Source organism: Amphibalanus amphitrite, unplaced genomic scaffold, assembly GCF_019059575.1.
Source record: "Amphibalanus amphitrite isolate SeventyFive unplaced genomic scaffold, NRLGWU_Aamphi_draft 000375F_arrow, whole genome shotgun sequence".
In the NCBI taxonomy this organism is placed as follows: domain Eukaryota; kingdom Metazoa; phylum Arthropoda; class Thecostraca; order Balanomorpha; family Balanidae; genus Amphibalanus; species Amphibalanus amphitrite.
This window is the reverse complement of record NW_024881869.1, coordinates 305,449-324,455: the sequence shown is the minus strand read 5'-3', so window position 1 is coordinate 324,455 and position 19,007 is coordinate 305,449. Positions and strand designations below refer to the sequence as shown.

The 19,007-nt window shown below is 50.9% G+C and overlaps 2 protein-coding genes across 2 annotated transcripts in view; one reads left to right on the top strand and one right to left on the bottom strand.

Annotated features, from left to right (window-relative positions):
* Window positions 1-307: 307 nt before the first annotated feature.
* The window catches only part of LOC122389862 (cleavage and polyadenylation specificity factor subunit 1-like), a 35,146-nt gene continuing 16,446 nt past the window's right edge, over window positions 308-19,007 (top strand). The window contains exons 1-16 of the mRNA XM_043382317.1: window positions 308-655; window positions 1,606-1,803; window positions 2,030-2,241; window positions 2,505-2,615; window positions 2,940-3,112; window positions 3,496-3,746; window positions 4,102-4,283; window positions 4,754-4,984; window positions 5,350-5,520; window positions 5,986-6,219; window positions 6,645-6,840; window positions 7,067-7,307; window positions 7,628-7,798; window positions 8,158-8,361; window positions 8,795-8,879; window positions 9,166-9,318. Coding sequence (XP_043238252.1) covers window positions 1,629-1,803; window positions 2,030-2,241; window positions 2,505-2,615; window positions 2,940-3,112; window positions 3,496-3,746; window positions 4,102-4,283; window positions 4,754-4,984; window positions 5,350-5,520; window positions 5,986-6,219; window positions 6,645-6,840; window positions 7,067-7,307; window positions 7,628-7,798; window positions 8,158-8,361; window positions 8,795-8,879; window positions 9,166-9,318 — 2,790 coding nt within the window. The 5' untranslated portion in view covers window positions 308-655; window positions 1,606-1,628. The remainder of the gene's footprint in view (window positions 656-1,605; window positions 1,804-2,029; window positions 2,242-2,504; window positions 2,616-2,939; window positions 3,113-3,495; window positions 3,747-4,101; window positions 4,284-4,753; window positions 4,985-5,349; window positions 5,521-5,985; window positions 6,220-6,644; window positions 6,841-7,066; window positions 7,308-7,627; window positions 7,799-8,157; window positions 8,362-8,794; window positions 8,880-9,165; window positions 9,319-19,007) is intronic.
* On the bottom strand, window positions 11,987-17,049 carry LOC122389867. Its single transcript, XM_043382327.1, has 2 exons — window positions 16,604-17,049; window positions 11,987-13,377 (listed from the first exon to the last, which is right to left on the bottom strand). The coding sequence occupies exons 1-2, from the start codon at window positions 16,652-16,654 to the stop codon at window positions 12,895-12,897; spliced, it is 534 nt and encodes a 177-aa protein (XP_043238262.1). The 5' UTR covers window positions 16,655-17,049; the 3' UTR covers window positions 11,987-12,894.

Genomic DNA, 19,007 nt, shown 5'->3' with positions numbered 1-19,007 from the left:
AAAAGCACGTGTAGGTACGTTTTCCAAGCAGCATCACTCACCTCGCGGCTTACGCAAAGCAGTTTGTGTCTCAGACGTAAGCTAAGCACTCCTGGAGCACTATTGCACGGTGACTGTTGAATTTCAGGGGGTGCTTGAGCACCCCCAAAACCCCTAATTCTCCACCCCTGTTTTAAAGCACAGGTTGCGATAAAATGTCAAAAATATTAATTATGAACACTGTGCATACGTGTCGAATCCTCTATGGTGATTTGCTTGTGGCGTCTTATTCTTTTGAGGAAGACGCTCTCGCCGCAGCTGTTTCGAAACGCGCCATCGCCGGTCGACGCGCTCGACGCGCTCGTTGACAGTACACAGGGTATATTGAGTGAAGACAGTACACACCCAGTACACACCAAGGCCCTAAAACATACACACGTTGCCCGGGGGACGTGCGTGGAAGTAAACGATTCGATACTTCTATCCGGAAAAAAACTCTGATACTTTTAAGAACTTCAACGAAGTCAGCATAATGCTATTCTTCGAAAAGCTGAAGATAACCTCTTGTTAACGCTGGTACTTCTTTCTGTAAACGCGAGGGGCTGTGGCCTCTCTTTACTGTCACTGGCACGGTTCTGCATCAGCATCGCTGCAATTTACTCGAATAAATAAGTTGGTAAGAACTGTATTTAGGTCTCACCATGGCAGGAATGGATAACAATCGTCTAAGATAAAAACAAAGTATCCCGTTATCCATAGGTTTTGGTGTGCTTGCTGGTTACTTCTGGTTCATTCAGTTTGAGTTTGTCTTCCAAATCGTTCTTTTTCTGTATCTAAGTGAAGGAAGATTATTTGCAGTGAGCTGGTATTAGTGTCAACTGTCAGTCCAGACTGAGCTAGCATTGCAATTTCTCTAAGATTTTATCAATGTTGAGACAATTGCAATCAGCTGTTGCACAGACAGTGTGGATTTATTGCGGTATGTTGTGGATTTTGCACGGATCTGCCATTTGTGGCTTAAAGTATCAAACATTGGCACGTTGGGGATGGCTAGAGTTTAGGGTATGATTGACATTTGATTGCAGTTTTTATTAGCATTGCCACAGGGGGCAAGCAGGACAGCTTGCCTTACCCCCCCCCCCAACCTTGGACCAGGCACCCCCTGAGAGCAATGCAGATGTGATGAGATTTTGCAATCCATAAAAATGGGGGTACCTTTCTGAGAATACCTGTGAAGTCGGTCCTGGTTAGGGCATGTAGTTCCTATCAGAGTTATATTTGGAGTTGCCAAAATCTTCAAGATTCCTACTCATACTCCAGAGTAGAAAATGTCAACATTTTGATTCAGGTTTTTAAATTAAAAGTGTAAACATTTATTTTGTTATAAAAACTGTGAGTTAGTCTTATTCAGCACAGACTGGTGCAGATTTCTTGTCCAGTGCATGACGTAAGCTGGTGCACATTTGTCACTTAAGCTGGTGTGGCTCATCAACTGTTGCCACACTTCAAAATCTGGGTGTCAGTTGCAGTATATATATTTGGTGCTATCGTCATTTAGATCGTTTGACCAGATGGAGCAATGGAAGTACCTATTTTAGCCTGATCGTGCGCTCTCCCCTTTTTCAGGTCACTAGGACAACTCTCCAGCCATGTCTGCCATGTATTCGATCCACAAGACGATGCACCCTCCGACGGGCATCGAGCTGAGCCTCTACTGCAACCTGATGGGTCAGGGGGACAAGCAGCTGGTCGTGGCCGGCTCCAACATGCTCAAGGTGTTCCGCCTGGTGCCAGAGCCAGAGGAGCTCCAGTCCTCAGAAAAAGGTGAATTGGTTGAAGACTGGAGCTGGTATTTGTATGGGCAATGACTAATGACCTCATAAGCTGTTCTTTTAGTGTGTTTTTGGTCTGGAGATTGCAGTTATAAGCATTTTGAAGACCAGGATCCTATTTCATAATGATAATGCTTCTTCAGAATATTTTTCATTTTTCTTTTTTTTAGCATTTATTTCTAATGCATTACTCATGAGTGTTCATTTCCACTTTTCAGGCGAGTGTCCGAAGACTCGGTTGGAGTGCCTGCTGTCGTTTCCTCTGTTCGGCCGCGTGGCGGCGCTGGCGTCGGCGCTGCTGCCGGGCAGTCGGCGCGACTCGCTACTAGTCGGCTTTGACGAGGGCAAGCTGTCGATCTGCGAGTACGACCCGCTGCGGCACGACCTCACCACCGTCTCCATGCACATGTTCGAGGAGGACGAACTGCGGGTGAGCACGGGAGAGGTTGGGGCGAGAGTGGAGGAAATGGGGAGGGATGGTTTGGTGAAGAATATAGGACAGATGAGGCAAAGAGCAAAATCATTGGTTGCAGACCAAGAATTACAGAAGTAGTACTATGGTGTGCATTTTTTTTTTTTGCCTAAATAATGTTAGGAAACTTTCATGTAGCTCGTAAATGTTGACTATTAGCAGTTGAATTCGATCTTGTTTGTTTCACCGTGACTGAGTTTTTCTCTCCATTTGTCGCTCAGGGAGGCGCCACTGAGACCATCGGAATGCAGATGCGGGTCGACCCGGAGAGCCGGTGTGCCGCCATACTCGTCTTCGGAAAACGCATCGCCATTCTACCGTTCGGTAGGGAGGTGAGTGTACCATTCTACCGTTCGGCCGAGAGGTGGGTGTGCTATAAAGAGTATTGTTATTCTTTCGAAAATGTTGGTGTCCGTTTCTAAACTGATTCTCCCCACAAGACATAGTACGGTTTCACGTACAAAATTATCTCGATTATTTTTTGATTTTACTTGTTTCATGTAGTTCGGTCTTATTCCAGTTCTTTTTTTGTCATTGTTTAACAACCCTAGACTGTAATTGTTGCAGAAGCTCTATGTAGGAAGGACACTGTATATCCGCACCCTCCCACCCGTGCCCACCTGGCGTGCCTCAGTAGTTCCCCATCTCTCCACCAGGCGTCGGTGGACGAGGAGACGGGCGCCCGGCGCGCGCCGCTGCTCCCCTCCTACGTCATTAACCTGCGAGAACTGGACGAGAAACTGTGCAACGTGGCCGACCTGCAGTTTCTGCACGGCTACTATGAGCCCACGCTGGCCATCCTATACGAGCCCATCAAAACGTTCTCCGGGTGAGTCCGCACTTAGCTGCGACTGTGGACTGCTTCTGACAATGGCTTTTACGGTCGTAGTTCGACTATCACTCATTGGCGTTAACCGAAAAAAAACTTTGTGAGTTTTGCAGCCGGAACGCCGTTTGGTCAGTTGCGTAGCTCTTTCGGCGCAGACCAACTCGTACTGGACCTGCTCCTTACCAGATAGCTTTCTGTGGCATATCAGTCGGTCAGATCTTCATGTTTTTACGTTTCCTAATGATGAATGCTTCTTCTAGTTTTTTGATTGCTCTTTTTGAAGTGTGAACTAGGTTCAATATTTTTCGTAAATGAGCTCATCCCCACGTCGTCTTTACCTTCTCTCGCCCCTGTTTTACTCACCCCTCTCCTCCCCCTCACAGTCGTCTGGCAGTGCGGCGCGACACCTACCAGCTGGTGGCCATCTCGCTGAACGTGGAGCAGCGCGTACACCCCGTGATCTGGACGGTGACCAACCTACCGTTCGACTGTCTGAGGATCGCGCCCGTGCCGCGACCCATCGGAGGCGCCCTGGTACTGGCCGTTAACTGTCTGCTCTATCTGAACCAGAGCGTACCGACGTACGGCGTGTCGCTGAATACGCTCACTGAGACTAGCACACGGTTCCCGCTCAGTGAGTTGGGGAGGGAGTTGGGGAATGAGGGGTGACCGAAAGACGTGCTCCAAATAATACTTTGTCAAAGTACATATATTCTAGAAATTGTGAGCAAATATTGCTATTGCTGATGATAAGACGACGTCTGTGAAATATCGTGTAAATGCTTCACTGTCACTATCCAGTTTTTCATGGCCATTTTTCCATTTGTCGTACTTCTCGTCATAATTAAAGGCATAATGCATATTTATGCGCCACTTTGAGCACTACATACTATTCTGCGCTTGCTCATCGTCTGCTGGCGTCTGTCCCGGCTAATAATAAGCCACCCTACTCCGCCGCGCTCTATCCTCACTCGTCTTCCCTCTCTCAGAGCCCGCCGAGGGTGTGAAGATGTCTCTGGACTGCGCTCAGTCGGTGTTTGTCACATCTGATCAGCTGGTCGTCTCACTACGCACCGGAGAACTCTACGTGGTCACCCTGGTGGCTGACAGCATGCGGAGTGTGCGCGACTTCAACTTTGAGCGGGCCGCCTCCAGTGTGCTGACCTCATGTGTGAGTAGCGATGGGTGTACTCATTGTGTTTGCGAGTAGGATGCTGATTGAATTATCAGTGGGAGCTAAACGTCGGGTTGGAGTTGGCTAGGCAAGGGATTGTTCTCTTGTTTTTATAAAGCTCTTTTTCGCTTTTGCTTCAGACTGTATTTCTTCCTTTTGTGCTCATTTTTACTAGAGCTCTTTGAAGCTATTCAGTGACTTTTCATGAAAGTCAGTGCCATTGGCTACTGGGTAGCCACTCCTTCATTTTGAATGTTTTTTTTTTAGGCCTAGCCAGCTCTTTTTATATCTTAATGGCTCCTAAATAAAACATATCTTTAGGCATTTTTTTTTTTTATTTGGACAGCCTTCCATTTACTAGCTGATGCTGTCGCCTCAATGTTTTGCCACCTAAATCTATCGCTACTATTATATAGCTTTAGTTTTCTGCTGCCGCTGACCCGTCCCCTCCCCTATGTCTTTATCAGATGACCATGTGCGGCGACAACTACTTGTTCCTGGGCTCCCGGCTGGGCAACTCTCTACTGCTGAGAGTCCAGGAGAAGAAGGCCGCCGGCGAGCGGGACGGCGAACCGTTCGGGAAGAGGCGCCGCACCGACGGACCGCTGGGTAACGTCGAGAACCTCGACCTCGAGGAACTGGAGGTGTACGGCAGCGAGGACATGACGCAGACACAGATGAAGCAGTACACGTTCGAGGTGGGTGGATAGGGCGAGAGGGTATGTACCAAGGGGTGGGCTATCGGGGTGGGCGGCTCTCGCAAGGGACTATGAAGATACGTGTCTGCACTATGCAGTTTCTCTGTAGTTAATCGGTTTATAACTAATCATATGCATTATTATTGAATGATTGCATTGCTAATTCCAATCTTCATTGAGATGTTCAATCAAAGATAAAGGATGATGTGCGATGTATACATAATTATGCAGCCTATTAGTTATTCTGAATATGTAGTGGTCATGTGTGTTGAAGTTAGACTGTAGTGTAGACAAATTCTTCTTAAACGTTGCTACGTTTATTGTGGCTCACTAACGATTTCCCTTCATATCCGCTCTCTCGTCAGGTGTGTGACAGCATCCTGAACCTGAGTCCATGCGGCCAACTCTCCATGGGACAGCCGGCCTTCCTCTCGGAGGAGTTCACTCTGGAGGATCCGGATATCGAGCTGATCACTACCTCTGGTCACGGGAAGAACGGCGCACTGTCCGTGCTGCAGCGCTCTGTGCGGCCCCAGGTGAGCCGGGTAGGGAGAGACGATGGTCAAGAGGACTAGCGTTTGGGTTGTTAACAGGTCATTAATACATCGCTTCTCGGCCTTTTGGCTAAGATCAAAGTGTAACAGCTCGTCATCATTTTTCTGGTGCTATGATCGTTCGCTTTCTATGTTATTTAAATTTAATTCACTTGATCTTGCTTTTTCTGCTTGTTTACTCATTTGTTCCTTTTTTTGCATTTTGCTTTAAAATATTTTTGGTCGGTATTGGCTTTTTAGTTTGATCTTTCATTTCTAAGTTCATCCTTCGGGTTTCCGCACGCTCGTTCGCTTTTCATTCAGTCATCTGCTCTAGTTCATTTATGTGTTTATTTGTTTATATATTTGTTTGTCCCATGTTACCGCTATTCAGTTTTCCGTGTGTGCATCGCTGTTTGTAACCGTAAGAACCTTTTACGTTTACATTTATTCACCATCTATTCCCAGGTGGTGACGACGTTCCCGCTGCCGGGCTGCCTGGACATGTGGACCGTGCTGGGTGCCGACTCGGGCTCCGCCAGCTCCGGAGACCAGCACGCCTTCCTGCTTCTTAGTCGAGCCGACTCCACAATGGTCCTGCAGACCGGCGAGGCCATCAACGAGCTGGATAAGAGCGGCTTTCAGACGGCAGAGAGGACCGTGGTGGCGGGAAACCTGGGCAGCAGGAAATACATCGTTCAGGTGAGGAAAGCCGTGGGGTGACTGTCTGAGGTTAGCTGGAATAGGTAGGGAGTTAAAGTGCCAGAGGTTTATAGTATGTTTAGTTGATTTTGAATCTGGGCAATGAAGTTATGTTATCCGTGATATTCGGACGCTGTCACAGTACACGAATGAAATTTAAAAACGGTATCAAAGCAGAAACCATGGAAGGAGAAATAATGGATGAATATCGAATAGAATATTGCCTTAAGCACCTGCACCCAGCATTTAGGGATTATGATTTTTGACGACTTGCCACCGCGACGATTCGCTGCTCGAAAACTGCTTTTGAGAAACTGCTTTTTCTACTCAGCCATGTCTAGCATCACACTTGCTATGACTACCCGTCGCGACTCTATGGTCGTGACTCGTCTCTCCATCCACCTAACTCATGTCCTGTCCTTCAGGTGACCACGTCGTCAGTGCTGCTGCTGAGCGGCTCAGTGCTGGTGCACTCGCTGTCCGTCAGCCTCGGATCGCCGCTGGTGGCGGCATCTATAGCGGATCCCTACGTGGTGGTCACCTCTGAGAGTGGACAGGTGGCGCTGGTGGCGCTCTCCGGCGACCGACTACGGCTGAGTGTGCCGAATGTGGATACTGAGGGTGAGTGTGACACTGAACGTAGACTAACGTAATATATCGACTCTAGTGGTGTTTGGCTCTAACTAAAAAACTTTTCTATGTCACAAGAAATCGGCATTACACATTGGTACCGGGTGCATTACTTAGTACGGAGGTATCTTATCCTCCATCCTGTCGACATGACTGACCCTTTGTTGCTGGCTGCTGAGTGCTGGGTGCCTTGGTGTAACTCCTCTCCCTCCGACAGACCTGACGCTAGCCACAGCGTTCGTGGACCGCAGCGGCCTGTTCACCTCCACCGTCCCCTCGTACGTTCGCGACACCGAGGAGTCTGGTGACTTGTCTGCTGAGCGACTGCAGCGTCAGCGACAGCAGGAGCTGGACGAGGAGGACGAGATGCTGTACGGAGACTCTGTGGCCTCCATGTTCCCCGCTCCGCCGGCCGCCGACAGCGAAAAGTCTGCCGGTGCTGAGGGAGAGCCGCCCAGGTAAGGCGGGGAGAATGAATAATGGACTGGTTGGGGAGTAGTCTGGTGGCGATGACACGTGTGGAGACATGCTTTCGTTCAAGGTCGGCAAATGATTTTCGCTGTACTTTGATTTATTCTGGATAAGTTGTGCGCTTTTTTGAAGCCATGCTTTAAACAGACTTACAACGTAGTCGGTTTGTTTTGCGAAGTTGGCTTATTTGAGGAGTGTTCACTGATAAGTATGACATAAAACGCGACAGTTATAATATTTCCTTCGAAAATGTATGTCCCGTCTGCCACCCGTGACCCCCAGCTGACCCCACCTTCTCCGCCCTCAGCTGGAAGCGTTGGCGGGAGCCGCCCCCCGCCTCTGCCTGGCTGCTGCTGGCCTACGGCTCCGGCGACGTCTCGCTCTGCTCCCTGCCCGACTGCCGACCGTTACTGGTGCTCCGTGGTCTGGCGCAGGGATGGACTGTGCTCGGACACGATACGGTGCCGCCACCTGTCGAGTGAGTCGGGAAACTACGTCATACGTGCACATTTAGTTGATATCTAGATGAAAGCGCTCTCTCGATCTACTCTTTGTACAATATAATCCGCTTTTGTTTTCTTACTCTTCCTTGTGATAGCCTCACCGAAGGGGCGTTAAGCATTTGAATGATACTTCTCAAAACCGTTTTGGAACATGCATCCTTGCAAATAAAAATCACTGGCATTGAACGCGTTTCTGAAATGCATATCAGCTGTAGGTTCATGTATCTACCGTTTCCTCCTACATCATGTAGGCTAGTCCGTGAAAACATCGCCTAAGTCCCCAGCCTCCTATTCCCTCCGTAACCTTCCCCCTCTCGCTGCGTTTTCTCCACAGAGGTGAGCCGGCGCGTCCCGCTCCGATCCGCGAGCTGGCCATCACCTGTATGGGCCACATGCTCTCGCGTCCCGTGCTGACGGCCGTGGTGGCCGATCAGCTGCTCATCTACGAGGCGTTCCCCTGTTACGGGCTGCCCGAGAACCAGCTGAAGCTCAAGTTTCGACGCGTGTCGCACGATGTCATCATACGTAGCAGGAAGAGGTAGGTGGAGTGTGGACGGATGGTTTTGGAGAGGGGGCAGGGTAGGGATTAGGCTGTTGCCAAGCGGTGCCACAAGGGCGAAGGTGGCGGTGGGACGTTTTTATCGAGAAGGCTTTGGTTCGTTTTTACTCTTGCTGGGTTTTTGGTACGTGTTCTGACGTTACTGCCAAGCCCGACGATAATGGGAGAGCAGCCTATTGGTTGTTTGTATAATGTTACCCGGTACATTTATGTGTTTTTATGTTGTTTCTTTGACCATGTTATGACTGAAACTGACTACCAAAGCTTCTGTCTATCAAGGCTTATCAAGGCTATGCATCAATCACGTCTACCCTCTGCCAGGAATGTTAATTATGTTGACCAAAGCCCTGTGTAGTAGATAGTGGGTCAGGTACCTATATCGTTCTGACCATGTCCCGACCTGCCCCGACAGTAAGACCCGTCCCAGCTCGGAGACAGTCGAGCAGGGAACGCCGCTGCTGCTGAGGGAGTTCCACAACGTGGCGGGATTCCACGGCGTGAGTTTGTGGAGGGAAGGTCCGACGTGTGAGGATGGGTTAGTGTGAGTGTATGTCTGTGTGTGTGTGTGGGGGGGGGGGGGGGGGGTATTGGGAGGAGAGGAGATAGACTTGCTCTTAGCATGATGTGCTGCAGTTCTCTAACAATTTCACCTGGCCTGAGTGTTGAACTCATCGGGCCTGTCATTAATATGTCTATCCTTCAATTGACGCGTCTGATTCCTGGTGAGTGGTGAATGCCCCGCTGATGACCTCTGCTGACCCATCTGACCCCATCCCCCACCAGCTGTTCCTGTGCGGCCCGAACCCACACTGGATCCTGATGACGTCACGCGGCGAACTGCGCTTCCACCCAATGACCATCGACGGCCGGCTGAAGAGCTTCGCCAGCTTCAACAACGTCAACTGCCCGCAGGGCTTCCTCTACTTCAACAAGGAGGTAAGTCAACAGCGTAAACCCTGTAGCGGTTCCTCTACTTCAACAAGGAGGTAAGTCAACCACGTCCCGTAAGGGTTCCTCTACTTCAACAAGGAGGTAAGTCTTCAGCGCCAAGTGCACGTAGGAGTTCCTCTACTTTAATAAGGAGATAAATTGATACGGACCTTGTGAGCGGATTGGGGATACTGGAAAATCTGTTCACTTGCTGAGCTGATAAACTTTCAGGTGACGGAGTGTCTTCACTGAATCGCTATCAGCTACTACACAGTTCCAGCTACCATTAATTTTTACCAGTTACCAGTTTGGTAGCGATGCAGTGACATTTCGTTGGCAGTCGTCACACCCCAAACAGCCCTGATTTTGATTGTGTGATGATCAGAGAGCCGTTATTCGTCCGTGGTCCATTAACACTGATGGTGTCCGAGAGTGTTCCTGTTTTTGAGTTGTGTTGCTGCTCTACTATCGTAAAGTGGTGGTGATTTTGCGATAATGAGTGTAGGCGAGACAGTTGCTAACAGCTCAGGCGGCACCGACGCACAAAAAAAAAGGTACAAGGTTAGATCCGGTTTGAAGACAGTGCAAACCGATTTATGATGATTTGTCATTGGAATATTCTCGGAACATGATCATTTAAGTTGCATATTAACAGACAGAGAACAACAACATGCACCAACGTTAGAACGAGTTTAAAGGCATAAAGCATCCAGCCACACCCCACCCAGCCGGTGATGTCCTGTAAATTGAACGTGTAGAGCACGCACGATAGTTCGAACTAGCTCGGCCATGTCATTAATCTCCACCCGGGTCGACGCTTTGGGCCCCAATCTAAACATAGGCGCTGTTTATTTCGGTTTCCCGTACTCGCTAGCGATCGCCGGATCAAACGGCGAGTGTGGCATGTGTTTATTCCCAGTAACTCTTCTGCGCCTTCTCTTGGAGCGTCTCTGCGAGCATTTCTTAAAGTATTTTACGCCGCTTTGGAAGGCGTTATGTCTTCACGGTCGTGCGCACGTTGTAGCCGGGCCGATCATATTCATACTGCAAAATTCATCATTATGAAGATTGTTTAGTTGAATGCGTTAGTTGAATGCGTTTGGGGATTTTGGGTACAATAAACACTAGACATTTGACATGGCATTTGGAGAGATGTTTTCATTTTAATTTCGATTGCCATCGCATATTTCCTTCACATGAAAATAACTCGATATAGATCAGAGCGATACATCCAAAAGGAGTCATGTTCTCGCCTGTTCATTGCTCATCCCACCATTCTTTTACCACTTATGGGATGGTCCATGGTCAGTCAGGGCATAATCATTATACTCATATCACCATTCAGCTAAGCCCGCCGGCAGGCCGTGGCGAGCGGGAGCTTCGCCAGCTCTGTGCCGGTGCGGCGTAGATCCCCTTGGCAGGGGTGGTCGCTCTGCGCTGGCCCACGCCCACCAGCGGCACGGGCGGCGCCAGGAACCGAACTGGGACGGTGGTCCCCCGTTCCGCTGGCCTACAGCCATTTATGGCAGGGGCGCTTTCAGGAACTCGGATAGAGGTGCATCAAAATGGATTCAGTCCACAAAGAAAACTGTATGATGATGAATATCGGAGAATAGTTTTCACAATATATCTTTTATCAGAGTTTTATTTCAGCTAAGTTCCATTTCGTATGTATAGCCTCTCTTCATTCTCAATTCCCCGCCCATTTTCCGATCTGTTGGCTGGGCTCGCGATGACCGCTTGGCTCCCGATCTGGCTCCCCCACCTCCAGTGCTGACACGGGGCCAACATACACCGACCGACCGACGGCGTGCCGGAAACCGGCGGGCGCCAGAGCCGCCGCCGGCCAGCCGGAATTTCAGAAATTAATTTACAGTAGCCCGAGCTGAGCTAGCACATTGAGTTGGTAACGGGTGCGGGATGCGAGTTTTTGTGAGGTTGAAATGGGTGATCTGGCATGAGTTAGGCTTCATGCTTTTAAAAACAGCTCGGCGAGACGATTATGTCAAGGAAAAGTGCACAGTAGGCAGTCGGCATAATTTTAACGCCCTTTTCTGAGAAAGCGTATAATTACGTTGGCACAGCGCCCTTGGTATTGACGTCATGCCTGTCGCGAAATCTTTCATCTTCTTGTGGTTGTATTTGACGTGATGACATTTTTGGGAAGTCGTCAACCATATTTGTCACCACGCCTGGTAACAGTTATCTTTAGAAGACGCACATCAAACCTGGCCGCAGTCACTACGCCCACCGAGCACTCTGTCTTTGCAGGCCGCGTTCGGCTGTTACTTTTAAGTGCTGGTTAAATGTCAAATGGTTCACCTTAGTCATGTCAGAACGGGTCTGTGAAATGGGAGTTCAGGCTAGAGCACTTTTGCTTCCATGCCGAGAGTAGGTCAGCTTAGGCTGCGTGGGCGCATTCTAGGAGCAACTGTTGTAACTCCAAACTGTAAAATTTGCAATAAGCATCAACAACTTCAATCTAAAAGGCGAGCAGTTTCGACTTCAGAGAGGAGGCGTTTCATGAATAAAACTTAAACGATGTCCGGCACAACACTGGCTGATGTGCAAAGTGCGCTCCCTGTACCATATCCGTGCAGCCGCCCTGCAATCTGCATTCGGCTACAATCTGCACCACCTACTGCGTCGCAGCGCGACTGAGAAATACCACCCGTCTCTCGAACGGTTCGTGTATTGGCACCATGGCTGGCCAGTACCCGCGCCCCTGGCACGTGGCCCCGACACGTGCGGCGGCGCCAGGCCGGCAGGACACGTGCGGGATACACATGCGCTCACGTGTTGCTTCTGTATGTGACGCCCGGGCTGCACATGGGTACATGACCGTTCGCAATGCGCAGTTTCTGTTCAAAGTACGGTCAACTCCCTGGTTTGTACCTGTCGCACACAATCACAGCAACATCAGTGGTACCGTAAGCGCCCCGCCCATCCAACCTCAAACACTCAAAGCGACTATCTTGGCTACGAAAAAAAACTGAAACCCGGTCTACTATGCATTAACCCATCCTGTGTTTATTCAGATCGTGCTTGCCCGCTAACCACCATTGTCCCGCATCAGTCACAGCCTGGCCATGACCTGGCCACCGACCCTACCCACGCCCCCGCGATATGTGCCCCTGCACTCAACACATCACCATCCGTACTCGATATGTGTCATCTCTTCATTATATACATTTGCACTGACATGAGCAGTGTCGGTTGACTTCGAAGCTGGTCGTGTCCGGCACAGACGCCACTTTGTATTCCGTTCCCGTCTAGGGAATTATATTCCCGGTGTTGAATATCTTCCCGATGCATGTCAAGAGGTTATCACTTGCAGAGGACGCCTCTCCGGCCAAAAGTAGCGGTACGGGACCGTTTCCTTGCACAAAACCATGGCCTATGGAGGGTGTGTTCGCTGGCGTCGACCTCAGCCACGTGCCAGTAGGCCCACAGTGACCTCATCGCGTGTCCACGGCCTCACAACTGACGCCAGTCATGCTGGCAATGTTATTGAACTGAAGACGTGCAGAGGCCCGCTCTCCGCCGCCGCCCTGTGCAGGTATCTCCGACCGGAGTCGCAGCTCACGTGTAAAGCGTCTGCTCGATGTAACAGGAAGTCATCACCACGCCGTTTTGGCCCAGCCGCATTCTGTTGCGCGCCTTCTTGGCCCGACTGCCGCTCGGCTCATCCTCAGTCCTCTTGGCCCCCTGTCCGCCGCCGTAGGACGGACAGTCGGCTCCTCCGAGGCTCGGAGAGGGCACGCTGAAGCTGCAGGAGTGGTTGACGGCGGCGTAGCTGCCCCGCCGCGGCTCGGGCGCCGCCTGAGCGGCCGCTGCTGCTGCGGCCAGGGCGGCGGCGGCGGCAGCGGCGGCGGAGACGGCCGGGGCAGTTAGAGCGCGACGCTCCGGCAGGGGCGTGGCGTCCGGGGTGGGCGGCGGGTCCGGCGGCCGTACGTCCAGCACAACCTTGCGCCGCGACCATGGCAGGTCGCCGAGACTCAGCGAGCGCATCTGGTGGACCAGGCTGCGCAGCCGCTTACTGGCCGGCTCCCAGGCGGAAGAGCTCTGTGACGCAGAGAAAACACTGGTCAGGGTGATGTCTAGGTGTAACGAAGCTGAGGGTACGGCGCTAAGAACTAAGAAGAGAGAGCTACGAAACGTATCGCCTCTGTGCTCACTGCTCAGCTTAGCAGCGGAGGGCACCAATGCGCCTTCCATTGGCGTTTTTCCTGGGGCACTGCATAAGTTGCACAGAGAGCCGCTTCCGACAGGCGAATTACGCCGCAACATTAATCTGTTTATATTCATCTGCATCAATATCTTTCTGCAAGGAGCTCAATCTAGGATGTCAGTGTAGGATATTTAGACAACATTGGACAACACGTGAGGCATTCCGGGGCTTTGAGATCGGCTGCAAAAACACTGTGTCATTAGAGACGTGGGGCCCAAAGACCTTCATGTTTGGAAATCGTTAGATATACAACTTCTCTGGTATGCCGGTGTCATGGCGAAACTGTTTTTCAAATGTGTCCCGGCTGACCGCTGGGTACAGGGTTGTATCCAACTGAGGGGTCCTCCCTCCCCCCCCCTCCCCGCCCAGTGACATGTTTTCTGCGAACCGGCGCGCCTGTCGCTGAGGCAGACTAGGTCGATGACCAGCCGAGATATGCGTTTGTTGATATTTCTCATGTAGTCTAGTGAAGTAATCTTGGTCTAGTGCTGGTGAGCGGGTGCTCGAATGATCACAATTCTTGAAGTCGCGAACGTCTGCCGCGATTTACGTAGGTGCTTGGTTCTAATTTCGAACTTTACAGGCGCGTCTTTTAATAGACGGGTTAGCTTAATTGCATCAGCCATAGTGACAAGTTGCGTCAGGACAGGTAGTTTGAAGACTCTTATGAGGCTGTCTCTCTCCCTTCGAATGGCTGACGTTCAGCCCCTCTGTCCAATCTTTGGACGGAATGCCAGACGGTTTTATTCTGGGCGATGACGCTACTGGGGCAGATGTGGGGAGGGGTGTTAAGAAGGGGGGGGGGGCTCTTGGCTCTACCATACCGGAGCTCTCACACCACTGATTCGCAGCGGTTTTGAAATACGCTCGATGTGAATATGGTTCAGGATGTGTGCTATTTTAGTCACAGTGGTTGGGGTTATGGCATTTGCGTATTGCCATTTACGGCTTAGTTCTATTGTTGGCACGTAAGCATTGCGAGTAGGGGAGAGTGGGGTAATTTGGCCGGTGGTGTAAATTGGCCGCCCCCACCTGTACGAAAGCTCATAAAAGTGAATGAAATAACTTTAGTCTCTATTCATTTGTCATCGGCAGAACTAACTCGAGAACAAATGTCAAAACTTTCCCCCTCTTAGTTTTATTCAAAATTAATAAAAGGTGAATTACGTTAGAAAATGGTAACTTTTACTTCCGTTTAAAAATTTGTATAACATGTAGTATTTGGGCTGTAAACGAATTCGAATATTATAGCGCCATTTTTGAGGGTGTTCTGCGGTTCCAAGAGCAATTTCATCTAGTTCTGTACAGCCATGACGACTTTATAGACAAAGATTTTCAGAATGGCAATGTGGGGTTATTTGGCCGGGACTAGCGGGGCAACTTGGCCGGTGCGCTCAGAGTCACTATGCTGGGTCGGCCGAGTTGTCATGGTCAATTATACCATAAAGGACATAATTCATGACCAACTTTGACTACCTTGATGCCATATTTCCTATTGGACAGCTGTAAGGGCATGTGACGTCATCAAAGGTTACCTAACGCTTTTTTGCTAATAAATACTTACAGAAAAAAGATACAGCCGCGCAAATGGTCTCATTGTGTTCAGCTCGTCAAGGCGCATCGAATGATATACATGATGACCTTGAACTCACGTAACCTTGAGGTCAAGCGACCTGAGGTAACGTGACCTGAAGCCAACCATGACCTTGACCTTGACCTTGACCTCTCGAGGTCAACACATACATGTTTCGATGCGGAATGACAAGAGAATTACGATGGTACTTTTAGTTTTGGCCTAACTTGATTACTTCAAAAGTTATTCGTAAAAAAACTGTCATCGCATCTAGAGCCGCTATTTTGACTATTTTCGACCCCTGTGACGGCTGAGTCAACCTCCAAAATGCTTCAAATGCGTCGTAGGACACGCGTCATTGCTGAATGTGAAGCTGACTCGCCTATAACAAAAATCATGGCCTCAAACTAACACCGGCCAAATTGCCCCACACCTTCGGCCAAATAACCCTGCTAATGGGGTAATTTGGCCGCTTTGCAGACCTTTGTAATACGCCACAATTTCAATATAAGTAGTTACTCAATCATTTCAAGTTTACAGTCCAAGAAAGTAGAATGTATGCCACACCTGTCAGCGTTGAGAAAATGCAGAAATGTGTTGTCGATTTTTAGTTACATCGTTTTCTAAAAAAAGCGGCCAAATTACCCCACTCTCCCCTACCTATCTTCGCCAAAAATACAGGTATAATTCGTTTTTTTCATACACTGGTAATAACTAATAATATAGTCCAATGCTCGCTAGTGAGAATACTTTACATGTTTGTGCATTGTGCGAAGCACGTAGAGCATTGAGAAGAAACAAATATCTGCCAGCATTGGCGTGGAAGGTGTTTGCTCGACCATTTTTCTGCACGTGTACCAGTTTTATGTGGCATGCAGTCCGAGCGCCCTTTAAACTTGCATTTTTCGATCAACGATCTTTGGCATTTCGTCTGCATTGTCTTTGCTCTGTAGCATCTGTCACAATCACTGAATACAATGTCTCCGATTCGAATCCTTTCTCACATATGTTCTCCATTCTCTAAAGCTCGTCGCACCGTCTTCTAGCTATGGTTATGAGACAATGAGTTACAGCCATACGACCTCGCTGCCAGCTGACGGAGGTGAATGTCGGGTCATTCCACCCCACCATTCCACCCCGCTGTTATGACCTCGCACGGCTCTAGGTCAGGGGGACGGAAACACTGCGGGAGAGGGGCGGGGCGGGGCTTACAGTCGTGCCTTATCAACGCGAGCCGTCAGCAACAGTGGTCTATTCTCCGCCATTGTAGGGGGGGGGGGCGTGTCAATATTGAAATGCTACATTGTGAACATACTGCGCAGTGGATAACGTGTTAGTATTATGATGTTCACACCAAAGAAGTACTATGGATTTGCATTTTAATCGCGGTTGGGGCTGGAACGGGCTGGGTCGGAATTGGTTATAAAATTACCATTACTTCTACCCCCTATGATGTAAGGGTGAAGCTCCCCGGTCCCAATCCTCACCTGGGTCTCCTCTCGGCAGCTGGCGCTGCGTTTTCGACCGTACTGGCTCATCGCTGCCTTATCAGAGGCACTCGCGCTGTATCCGGGGCTGTCAGACCTTGGTCCGCCTCTACTGCGCACCAGTCGCCACCGTCACTCCTCGGGTGCTCCCAACTCCTCGTCGTCGGCTCTGTCTGTCCTGACGACCAGCGTCCACCGTCTGTCTGGCGCGGCGCACTGTCTGACGACGACACGCCTGCGCGTCGCCGCCTCCGCTGCGCGTCTGCCGTCGTCTCCGGCCGCCGCCGCCGCCGTCGGCTGTCGCGCCGTGCAACAGGCGCTGCGCCGCGCCGCCGAGCCGGCCGCCAAGGTCAGAGCGGTGCGCCGCCGGTCGGCCCGCTCGCCCGGTGACATGGCTGGTGCCACTGGTGGGCCCGGCCGGTCGGTCGGTCAGCGAGGGGCACTCCAAGGGGCAGCGCGCTGCCGCTGGTGGGCCGCCGTGGCCCCCGGCCAGCCCCCCGGACACCGGCCGCCGCCCCCCGACTATGTTTAGACTTTGGTGGCCGGCTGCAGCGGCGGTGATCGGTTCAGGGGGCTGGCCGGGTGCCGAGCGGGGCGGTAGGGCGACTGCTGACTGACCAGCGGACCGCCTACCCCTGGCCCATACTCCGCCCCCGGTGCGGGAGGCCGGCCCGAGTCCCCCCCCCCCCGCTGCCCACTGATCGTATCTGGGTTCCCCGTCCAACCAGTCCCCCCACATGCACCGTTCACTGCCATTATCGCCCTGCAGTGAGGCGCGTCACTCAGTATGCTACTTGCAGCTTATGCCCCTCAGGGTGACCGAAAGCCACATCATTTCGAACCTCATAACAGCCAATCGAAGAATCCTTCACATTTTTGTTTGCTTCCGCTTGACAGCAGTAAAGTGATGTTGGTTCCGCATAGCTCATTTGTATAATTAGTTTCACATCATTTTCGTTATATATAGCTTTTCCTCTGTGGCCTGATTTGGGCCCCATAAGCCCCTATCTGCCCTTGCCCTTGCCCTCGTCTTGTCCTGTCAACCTCGTCCCCTAGCTGAACTGCTCAGCGTCAGACCCCCGACAGTGAAAGTCCGGGTCTGAGTCGCTCCGAGCTGTTTCGTCGCTCGATACATAAGAGCTGAAAGTGCCGCGGGGGGCTGGTTTGCGGTTGATGGGAACGTCTGCGGCCAGGTTCAGTCAGTGAGTGGGACGGACCGTGTCCGGCTGCGTGGGAATGCTGAACTTTGACTCAAAATTCTCCCGAATATCCATAAGTCTCGGATCGCAGTTCAGAGTCCGTGGCCTGCGCAGCAAGCTCGATTGGCGCCCGATCTGGCGTCGTTTATCTTTGCATGCATGACGTACATTTCTGCTAAATTTATGAATCGAATTAATTTTGGTCACCATTCCGCTCCGTATTTCCACCTCAATTTTTTCATGAACTTCTCTGCTCCCGTCTCGCCTGCTTTGCTCTCCTATATCCCTTGCTCCTCTCTGCCTTCTTCACCGCGCCCTGATCTCTGTTTGCCCCGCTCTGGCCTGGTCTCTTTCCCGGCTAGCGGGACGCTGAAATGGCCCTGGCCCAGTGAGGAGGGATGGACTGTGGCCTGTGCTGGACTCACTAGATTGGCTGCTCAGTGCACATTGCACGGAACGAGGCTTCCGTCCATCTGGGACAAGGTTCTGCAGGCTTCCTGGTCTGAACGTTTACGAACAGTGCAGACCTCTGATGGAATGTCGATGATTTCTTGTTTATTATGAAGATATGCTGTAAGTCAGCAGACCCTGTTAAATTAATTGGAGGGCAGTAGAGAAAGACATCAACGATGTCATTTTTGTAAGTTATGATGCATTGCCGTTTATTTCGCGTTTGTTTCCGATTGATTGAACTTTTGATGTTGGAGCGTACTGAACAATTACACAGCGTCATGTATGACACACTCACTCTCTTCCTCCCCCTCTCTCTCGCTCCCTCCCTCTCTCTCTCTCTCTCTCCCTCTCCCTCTCCCTCTCCCTTTCCCTCTCCCTCTCCCTCCCCCCTCTCTCTCTCCCTCTCCCTCTCCCTCCATCAGCCGCTGACACGGTCGGTAACTTTCCGCCCCGTTCCACGTATCGCGTCCGCCGGCCGGAAGAGCACAGTGCTGTTTGTAGCTGGACCTGACGGTGCTCTGGTGCTCCATCGGTGCTCCATCGGTGCTCTGCCGATGCTTCTGGTGCTCTGCCTGTGTCGTCACATCCGACAGAGCCCTCTGGTGGTCCTGGCATCGTGCCAACTCAGCAGCTCATCTCGCACCTCCCTGTTGTCAGGGACCCACGGCCTCACTGAGTTTGTTTGGTTTATTTTTTCTTCTTCGCGGTCATCATTTGTGAGAGGATGTATCGCTCCGAGGGCTCAGGATCCG

What these genes read in the sequence shown, in the direction of transcription:
- LOC122389867 (XM_043382327.1), bottom strand. Translation starts at nt 16,654, where the DNA reads ATGAGCCAGTACGGTCGAAAACGCAGCGCCAGCTGCCGAGAGGAGACC. An exon ending in GCTGCCGAGAGGAGACCCAG is followed by an intron (nt 13,378 to 16,603) that starts GTGAGGATTGGG and finishes TCTGCGTCACAG; the next exon opens with AGCTCTTCCGCCTGGGAGCC.